Genomic DNA, 11102 nt, shown 5'->3' on the forward strand with positions numbered 1-11102 from the left:
GGGAAGAAAACCAAAATCTCCCGGCATGAACTGCTGTAGTCGGTTTTATCAGCCATTTTATTAGGTTGTTCCGAGAGTCTGATAACACGCACAATGGAATTACATTGACATATCCGAACCATGTAATCGCATTTATTGTGTATAACTCACATCAGTATGATTTGTTGCTGTATGCGGCTTGTAGGCAGTGCTTTAATGGGATTGAGTGGCGACGGGGAGCAGCCTGAGGATCACAGCGAGTGACAGGTCACCGTGTGTGTTGTGTATTTCACTGACGTCATTACAGTCTTCAGACTAACCTTGAGCTCGCTGGCCTTTGGGTGTTTATACGTGGGCTGGAAATGAAAAATTATTCCGTTTTACTGCAGTAGAGCTCTGTGTCCGTGCTTTGATCCATCTGTCACTTCTGACCCTGACTGTCAGTCACCTCTCTCTCTCTCTCTCTCTCTCTCTCTCATCCCCGTCCCGCACCCACCCACTGGGTACAGCTGGATCCCATCTACACTTGCCATCTGCCTCTTTATGAGACATGCCGGACTTACTGTTGATGTGACTCTTACTGAATATATTTAGAAGGAAGTGGGTGTTTTACTGCTATCAGAAAGTTATATTTTCAGTCTGCTTTGATTTAATTAAATCATTCATTAGCTACTGAATTATACATCATTATTGTGGTGGCAACACTGATGAAAGATGTATATTTTTAGTGCTGTTAAATTAATTAATCGTGATTAATCGCATCCAAAATAAAGCTTTGTGCTTCCATTATGTGTGAGAACTGTGTATATTTATATGTATATATGTATAAATACACACACATATGTATCTATTTAAGAAACATGTAACTTATAATTTTATGTATTTAATATAAATTATATATATTATATATGTATATAAATATACACACACACACGTTTGTATTTATATATGCATATATATACAGCTGTATATGCACAGTACACACATATATATTATGTAAATGCAACGTTTTATTTCAACAATGCCATTAATCACTTGATCAATTGATTTGACAACAGTAATATTTTTAATATTCTACCACTCTCTCAAATACTTGATTTTGATTTTGGCCAGACACATGAAATATTTGTGTAATGTGTATAATAAAAAATAATTATATTATAGCAATAATTCTAATATTATAAAAAATATATATATTATTATTATTACAGTTTATCAGGCATTATACAACAGCATAAATTACACATATAATTTGTATTATAAAATTAAATTAATTTATTTTATATGTAAAATTTAAATATTCAATAATTTTGTAACACTAAAAGCGATTGTAGGCCTTAGAAAATTATATTTTGGTATAATGGTGTTTAATAATATATAATAAAATTTAATAGTAATAGTTATAACAATAATAGTAATATTAATTGTGATTATGATTGTTATTATTGATATATTGTGTATCAATTATCATGCAACAACAATAACACATACTGAATAAAAAAGTGAATGTATGCATTTATTTGGAGATTTACTAAAGATGTAACAGTCCTGTATTTAAATATTAACTTTAAGAAAGTGTTAGATGTTGGCAGTGTTTATGGGGATTTTTGTGGGAAAGCTGAAAACATTTTTGCAATTCTGTTTGGTGACGCTGGAGGCACAGAAATGTGCATTAAAAGTATTCACGCTCACCGAGTGCAACACAAAATTTTGATTTGACAAACAACAACTTAAGCTTGAAAAACCATTGCTTTGTGCCATTAAATCATTTCAGTCTGTGAAGGGCTCCACAGGGATCCATTGTTTCATTTTAACTTCTTGTTGTGGTGAAAATGTGCATTATGTGAGGGCATTACAATGCTTATGCCTTCAGTTCAGCTGCCAGGACGGAGGAAGACATAACTCACGACATGTTCTGTGTGGGACTCCAACACAGCTATAAATATTCAATGTGGGTGCTTGCATTGTGCCAGTGCAGCTGTTTAACTATTCCTCTTTTGACTGTTAGCCACACATACACTTACTACTAACCATTAGCCTGTCACAATCTCTTACTCTGATTGGCCGGCGGGAGGGAACGAGCTCTGACTCTTGCAGCCATCCTTGTGATCTGATTAGTAATATCAGCCCAGGTCCTGATAAAGACCCAATGGTCAACAGAGGAGATGTGGCATCTTGTCCAGATGGAGTCGTGGCTGTTTTTGTGTTTGTCGGTATGAAATCTTGGCTGGAGCAGCAGCTGACTCAAAGCAGATGGGTGGCGGTAGACTCCTCTGTGAGGCAGCAGCTCTGTTGATGGATACCGAGCTCCAGTGGCAAGATCCATGCATTACTGAACTGCTTTGTCAGCTTATGTAGAGGAGCAAGATGCCCAAACACACACACACACACACACACACACTTAATCACATGGTCGATCACACACTGAGGCTTTTAAAGGAACAGCTTACTGTAAAATGAAAATCCAGTCACCATTTACTCACCTTCATGCTGTTCCAAACCTGTATGACTCATTTTTCTGTGAAACACAAAAGGATAAATTTTAAAGAATTGCACTGCTCATTTTTTTTATTTCAGTTTACAAAGGTTCTAAACTTTCAAAACGGATACAAAATTAATAAACATTTCATAAAAGTAGTCCATATGACTATAACTGTTCTGAAGTATCATGTGAGACATTCTACATCTAAGTTATGAAGTGAAAAGAAGTTGTTATTTACTGAAAATGTGTATCTGGTATGGGAAACATAAGGGAGTTCAATTTGTGAATCATTCATTTGAGTCGAATCTGGTGAATGAATCAGTCGATTTGGTTCACTGAATCCATTTTAATGTTTTGTTCATGAGTTGGTCCAGTTTGTGAACAAATTCGTTTGAGTCGAATCCGTTCAATGAAACAGTTGATCTAGTTCATGAAATCATTCTGAGTGATTTCTTCACAAATTGATCCGATCATGAATGAATCATTCTTTTGAGTCTAAACATTTCTGTGAATCAGTTGATCTGGTTCATGGAATTGATCTGGAATTGAAGTGTTTTGTTCATGAATTGGTTCAATCTTTTTTCAGTAAATCAATCAATGTGGTTCACAGAATCGGGGAAAAGGATTTTCATAGTCGAATCGGAATTTTTGAATCTTGCCGATATTCGACTGATGGTCGAATCATATGTTTGGAGGCGTGGTCAAAATACATTACCAAGAGTCAAGTCAGTCACAGTCATAATTACTGACGTTAACACACAGGGAAAATGTGTAATGGACAACTCGCAGATACAAGCGGGGGAAATAATGTTTTATGTTTTGATTAAAAGATAGTTAATATTAAACGTCAGCCAAACCCTAAGAAAATGGCCTCCTGCCTTTCATAACAGCATGCATTCTTACTGGCATTGTTTAGGTAATTTTTGACTGTAATTGTGTATCTGAAAAAATCTTTCATAGATCTTTCATTCTTTCAGATAACAGCAATAATTATATTACAGCATTAGAAATAGCCTACTGTTACTAAAGAGCTTATGCATATTGAAGGACTAACCAATACAGATAGCAATGATTTTAGTAAACAACAATACTGTTAGTTTAGAGCAGCAGTGGCACAAACCTGACATAATTTGTTATAAACCTTACATAAATTTGTTTTAATAAATTTGTTAAGCACTGTATATAGGACTATAGTTTAAATCGCTTCATCAAACATTAAGATAATAATAAATATAGAATAAAAACACAAACTCAGTGTTAACCAACAGGTAAGAGTAATGTTCTGCAGGAACACGTGTTCACTTTTTGATCAGTCACATACTGTAATTTCTTTATCCTGTAAAAGGCGGTTAGGAAGCGTCTGATATTTATATTCAGAAGATTACACGCTGTTATCCCTTTACAGTTCCTACTCTCATAAAATACGTGCACGTTCAACAACAGATATTTCATCACAATGAATATTTTTGCGCTGAATATTGTCTCCCTCTCTGACGCGCGTTCACGCGCCCGCCGCGCCGACCCCGTGTTCTGTCGATTTGTGCTACCCTGTGAGATTGTGCTACCTCCCATTAAAACAGTGGGTAGTACAATTCAGTAAATTCGCTCATTCAGTAAAGATTTAAACTTAACCCCGAATGTCAGGACGGAACTGTATGCAAAAACGGAAATGCTCGCGTGAATTTGTGACATTTACAGATTAAGATATGACCGTAAACTGAAAGTGTTTGCGCTGAGGACGCACACGCATCTGTCAAAGCACCTGACAGGGCAAGCTATTACGCTAATGCATTAAGTTAGCTTAAAGCTTCAAATAAATAATTCTCATGTTTTGGGCAGCTTGAATCACGTACTTCTCCCGCAAAATCTCATTCTGCATTTTGCCCATAGAAATGCGTTATTCAGTGCTGTAAATTGATGAGACCGGCTGAAGTTGGACGTGCATGTGGGCAGTCCCGACTAAACAATAACGAGAATCGTTGTCGATGATTTTCATTATCAATAATAATCGATTTTATCGATTAGTTGTTGCAGCCCTAGATAATATATACACAATATACACATAAACCAGCTGAAATGTTTTGAAATCGGTAAGTTGTACCCTACCTGATCGAAAAAATCCAGTCTTTCACATGCCTGTCAATTTGAGTCTTGTTCAAGATTTAAATCCCTGCCGCCAAGATCCTCTGTCGGTCACAGATTATGGAAAGTGAAACTTAAATCTGTAGGGTTGGTTGGATTTATTCATGCACGTTAAAATATTTATTTGAAGCTTCTTTCTTTTCAGATTCTTATTTACACCATTATTTTAATAGGCTGTATATGAACTTATTGGGCGAAAACTGGTAGTTTTATATGAAATCAAAGATTTGAGCACCCCTATTTAGCCAAAATGGCATGATCATAACACCCGCGAATATTCGACTGAGATTGGGAGTTGAATGTGGCTCCTATAGAAGCATCAATTCATCGATTATTCGGGGTAACCCTTATTCATAAATTGGTCCCATTTGTAAACTGTTTTTGTGTTGGATCTATGTTTATGGATTTTGCATCTTTTTTTTTTGGAAGGAATCTTTTAAATGTATCTTTTCAATTAATCAACTGATCTAGTTCACAGACTCCATTTGAATAATTTGTTTGTGAAATTGGTCCAGTTTGTGAAAAAAAAAATTAAACGAACCAGATCAACTGATTCATTGAAAATATCCAGTTCAAAAGAATGATTCGTTCAAAATATATGAATATGCATTAGCTATGTAAGCTATCTTTTTTTCTTTCTTTTTTTTTTGGAGATCTTGTGAAATGAATCAACTGAGCTGGTTCAAGGAATCAATCTAAATGATTTGTTCATGAATTGCATTTATTTGCTTCTCAAATTTAACTCGTTGACCCAAAGCAGATCTTGCATTAACATCTCACACAATTTGTATTGTATTGCATTGACTTGTTTGGACACTTTTATGTTACTTTTATGGTGCTTTAGTGTCATTTTTGAAGCTTGGAACAAAAAGAGGGGAATTAATGATAACAGAATTTTCTGTGTGCATTAGAATTTTCCCTTTTTGAATCCAGTTCTAACAGATGCTTTCTTCTCTCCAGCGGAGCCTCTCCCTCTGATGGACCTGTGTCGACGTGCAGCACGGCTGGCTCTGGGACGAGAGCGTCTACAGGAGATCGAGACATTACCTTTGCCCCAGTCTCTGAAGAATTACCTCCAGTACCAGTGAGAGCACGGGCCCTCACGTAGAGACGCACACACGGACACAGAGAGGAAGCCTGAGGCGCTACTATAGCGCCACCATCAGGCTGCAGAGGGAAAATGTTTACATTGTGGCTCACTGGTGGAATCTTAAGTTAGTTTTTTTTGTTTGTTTGTTTTTCCGTTTTTATTTTTCCCTTCTTTATGAGTTGTTTAAATTATTGATGGCTTTGGAAGACGCTCGAGGGACAGTGTGACGCAGGGCTAGAGCGGCGGCAGCTCAACAGACCTGCAGCGCCTCAGGGTGTACGCCTCGCCCTGGAGAATACGACAGAAAGCACATTAACCTTGGGATGCCTTTGAAAGCCCACAGTAATAATTGTTCCTCTTTCCCTGGGTGTAAAGCCCGCAGAGCACAGTCATCGGACACAGGAGACCGAGGCGGCCGCAGGTCGGGCTCAGCCGCCTCCCGAGTCAAAATCCTCCACACGGGAGCCTCAGCGGAAGAAACAAACCCTGGAAGGTATCTTGGCATAGGACCACCAGGGGACAGTTACATGACTGACAGCAACCATTCTCCCTTTTTTTGTCTGGGTTGTATGTGTATTCCCAAGGACAACATGCGCGTATGCACGAAAACGACCAACAATCATATACGGATTTCACTTCTTTTTGTTCTCTGTGGGCTTGAGTCACTTTTCTATCTGATTTTATTGTCCGTGTGAGATTTCAGTTGATGATGATGATTTTATCAAGATGTTTGGCTATCTTTTAATTTTATTTATCAGGTTCTAGTTCCTTTTTAATGAATTGAGTATGTGCGAGCGAGCACATAGATATCAATCACTATCATACACTCGTCACATATGGCTTTCTATTTTAAACTGAGATGCTGCTTTTATTATTATTAATATTATTATGATTCTGTCTGAACGCTCAGATAGAAGTCTGGTTTTTCCGAGGCACACAGTGGAATGTAAAGATCTTGCTAGCGTTAGCATATATGAAATGTGAATAAAAGCCAAGTGAATGAGAAGGATGTTGTCGACAGTGTTTTCTGAGTCAGAATATGCCCGGATGTGTTTCAGCGTTCTCATTGAATAAAAATGTGCATTCTTGAGCACAGAAGGGCCTATTTACATAACACCACTTCTTTTTCTCTGCTAACGTTCCACTGAGAGTTCCCTCATTTCCCACTTTTCTCTCTCTCTCCTGTCTGACTCCCACTCTATCACAGTCTGAGGCTGAAAAGTATTATCTAACCTAAATCTGTGAAGAATTGGATCACTCTTCTCACGCTCTGCTCAGGTTCGTGGGAGGTTTTTAAACAGCCACTAACCGCAGGTGCTTTCAGTAATCCAGACCAACCTTGTGTTCTTAATCACTCAGTCATTCACCTAAAATACCCTTAACATTTTCAAATTAATAAAACTACATGATATGCTGATTAATCACATTCGTCACAATTATAGCATATATCAATTTTTGCAAAAGGCCCTCGAATGAAGATGATTCAAAGATGCTGTAGGACAAGTAAACGATTAAATAGACAAAATATGACCATAAAAGATCAGTATTCAATCTAGTAGTCGAATGCAAAATAGAAAGAAATTATACATTACACCATGCTCTTTCTATGGTATTTGCTAATGCTATTTTTTTACATATACAACTACACCGTTCAAAAGTTTGAAGTCAGTATTTCTTTTTTTTAAGAAACTAATGCTTATATTCAGCAAAGATGTATTAAATCGATCAAAAATGACTAAAAATATAATGTTGCAAAATATTTCTGTTATATAAATCTTGCTCTTTTGAACTTTCTATTCATCTAAGAATTAAAAATTCTTTAAAAGAAGACAAAAAAAGGACCTATCAACTTTTCCACAAAAATATCAAGCAGCACAACTGTTTTCGACATTGATAAAAATAAGAAATGTTTCTTGAGCACCAAATCATTGAGCAATCAAATCATATATTCTGAAGGATCACGTGACACTCAATGCTGCAGCTTTAGAAACTGAAAATGATTTTACATTTATTTGTTATTTTACAATTACTGTATTTTAGCATTTCACAATATTACCGTTTTACTTTATTTCTGTTTTAATGTTTCAAATACATTTAAACACCAGAGTTTTTAAAGATAGTTTTATTTTATGTAATCACATTATTTTACACTAAATATATAGTGCATAAGTGGGAATTAAATGTTAGATGTGGATTATACATATATATGGGTTAACTTTAGTTGAATGCATTTACACTGTGACTGTCCCTCAGACACAATCAACTCTGTTTGTAAAGGTGTGAATCAATTGGCTCATACAGCCAGTAACAGTTGGCCCATATGGCCAAATGTCCCATAGAATTATAATATCTAATGAGTTGGGAGGTCCTAACAGTATAACGTGTATTATTTATAGCAGGTATAAACTTCTGTCCCACATACAGAACTTTGGGTAAAGATTATTTGAAGACTAACACACCACACTACTACCTTCAAGAAATTCTTCTCCCCACAAGAATCTTGGTGAAGCTTACTTGTTTTATGTACAGTATTAGCGTAATCTAATACATTGGCGAGCCACATGAACGACTACGCGGCCAAATACAGCAAAATTTAACTCCCTGCAAAATACCTTAGTAATCCAACTCAATCTAATCTTAAATGCGTACAAATGTTGGAGAGAAACTCCATACTGCCTTTGCACTTCTTCCATTAAGGATAACAATCTCTAAGTGTTTTTTTTAGATAATGGAGAATGTATAAACTGATCCTTTGCTTGAAATAGGGTGATTTGGACTAATTTTACCCCGTTTTAGTGAATCTAGACATGTTAGGACTGTCTTATTGGAAATCAATGTTAGACGGCAAGGCACTGTCCTTCCGCGCCAGCATAAAAATTGACTTTTTTTTTTCTTGGCTTCTCTCTTTCACATTTGGAATGAGCTCAAATGTAATTGAATAACACAGATCCGAGAGCACAGGTACAGAGATAGCGCCCCGTTCAAAGCATCGGGATGGCGAACGAGGGGCTGTGGTTTAAGCCAGGACATTGATCCTCCCTATTCTCAGTTTCCCTCCAATCTGGTCTTAAATCACTAACAAACATGTTCAACCAAAGGGAACAGACTGTTCCGTGTGTTCCAGCCTTCAGAGAATGGCCCAAAGTGTCTGCGTTTGTGTACAAATGCTCACGAAACGGCTTGGGAATCACTGGTTGTTTATGTTTTATGTCCTTCATCATTAGCTGGCGATTGTTGGAATACTTGGAAATGGGTATTGTACTGACTTCCTCCCGGTGTGATTCTCAATATGCTGTGTAGACATGGGCCAGTGGCTATTTCCTTAACTTACCGGGGTGTAAATAGGTGGGCGAGAGCTCATCCACCAATGAGAGGCCTTGGGAGACGGGTGTAAAAAAAAAAAAAAAAGCGAGACTTCCTTGATGTGCTTCCTTCCCTGTAGGTGTGCGGCTGAGAGAATGAGGGTATAAATAGGGAGCCGATGGCAGTGATGGTCTGGGGAAAAGATCTTCGTGTCCTAAACGACCTCAGCTTCCACACGCAGGTGCATCCTGGCCTGTGCTGGTCACAATATCACTGAGGGTACAAGAAAACGGTGCGGGAAAATGTGTTCTGCTGAGAAAACTCTGGCGCCTTTTGTTCTGGTGTTCTCGTTGCATCTCGTGCCATAACTCAGATCTCTGTTAAAGGAGGAAGACTAGAAAAACAGATTATTTATTTGAGAGACAGCCTGGGTGAAAAATGTATATTTAAAACCTTCAGTGTATTAATGTACAATCAATAAAATATTTTTTTAGGCCGAGTAAGCATGTTGATATGGCATCTGGCAAACGGTCAGAGAGATGATGCTGATAGGCTCAGCTTAACAAAAAAACAAACAAGCAACAACAACTTGGAGTAGACAAATCCTCCATAAAACAGTTTTGAAAGTTGTGAGTTGTGATAAATACATGATAGGACAGCCCGATCTCACGAGGAACGTCTCGCTGCAGCCCACAAGATCCAGGGGTGTGGTTGGATACAGATCCAACTCCTCCCACCTTACATATACCTAAACTTACCCATCTCCACCCCCTGATCCCTAAACCCACCCATCTCCACCCCTAAACCTACCCATCTCCACCCCCTAGATGTGGATCCAACCACGCCCCCTGGATCTTGTGGGCTGCAGCGAGCCCTACTTGGATCTCACGGCAATTCGTACATATTTTATGAGGTGGCTAATTCGTATGAATTCGTACGACCTCACTCATACAAATTCATACAATTTTGCAAAATCGTAAGTATTTTACGAGTTGCCAATTCGTATGAATTTGTACGAATGACCTACACCTAACCCCGCCCCTAAACCTACCTGTCACTGGGGTTTAGACAAATCGTACAAAATCGTATGAGTGAGGTCGTACAAATTCGTACGAATTAGCCATCTCGTAAAATATGTACGAATTGGTCGTGAGATAGCGTTGGATAGGACCATACATTGTAAAGACGTGATGTGTTGTCAGCCGCATCTGTGTTAAAGTGCCCCTATTATGGATTTTTGAAAATTACCTTTCATGCAGTGTAAAAAACAGCTCTAAACATACAGAATTTTTATACACTGAAAGTGCACCGTGTATAAAATTATTGTCTCTCAAATGAAAGAGTCGAAGAATCATTGAAACGAGTCGTTTTTAAAACGAATCCCAAGCCGTTTCATGTTGAGGTCAACATGAAACATTAGCATATTGCCCGCCCACTTGTTGGTCTTTTCGCATTGGTCTGAATGAAAATGCAAATTCATTCTTTGCCACTGGGTGCCGCTTTTGGAGCGATAAAATATCAGTTTCCCCAGTAACGCTGTACACAAAGCAGCACTGCAGCTCACAAATGCTGCTTTATCAGGCATTGCATTGGTTGTGGCTAGAAGGGATACAGCTCCGACCGGAAACGAACAATGAAATTCATTTTCTACCTATTAGTTTGTGTTTTATTAACATCTACACCTACTCCAACCCTAAACTTACCCCTTACAATAATGTGCGCATGCCCAGTAGCTCCATACGTATCCCTTCTAGCCTTAACCGCATTACAGGCATGATGAAATGGAAATCGACCAATCACCGCAGATTAGCTTCACGCAAATGAGGGGTTTGGAAAAATGAATCGTTGAGCAAATCGTTTGGGAGTTATTGAGCAAGTAAGGTAAAAAAATAAATGCATATTATAAGACAATGAAAGTGTTTTTTGACCTTGCATGCATGTCAACCTGTTGTTGGGGACTCCCAAAACCAAAATATGCCCATAATAGGGGCACTTTAAATTCAGTATGGTGTCTAAACTGATAAAATAATTATTAGGGTTTATTCCAATAAGTGAATATTGTCATAACAGCATGGAAATTAAAGACCAAATGATCAACATGATTCA

General features: G+C 37.7%; 1 protein-coding gene across 1 annotated transcript in view; it reads left to right on the forward strand.

Moving 5' to 3' along the window:
• The window catches only part of LOC306881283 (SPRY domain-containing SOCS box protein 4-like), a 49612-nt gene extending 42915 nt beyond the window's left edge, over positions 1–6697 (forward strand). Inside the window, exon 3 of the mRNA XM_079435295.1 lies at positions 5564–6697. Within this exon, the coding sequence (XP_079291421.1) occupies positions 5564–5691 (128 nt within the window). The 3' untranslated portion in view covers positions 5692–6697. The remainder of the gene's footprint in view (positions 1–5563) is intronic.
• Positions 6698–11102: the final 4405 nt, after the last annotated feature.

The sequence above is a fragment of the Barbus barbus genome (genome assembly GCF_936440315.1).
Source record: "Barbus barbus genome assembly, chromosome: 15".
Lineage (NCBI taxonomy): Eukaryota > Metazoa > Chordata > Actinopteri > Cypriniformes > Cyprinidae > Barbus > Barbus barbus.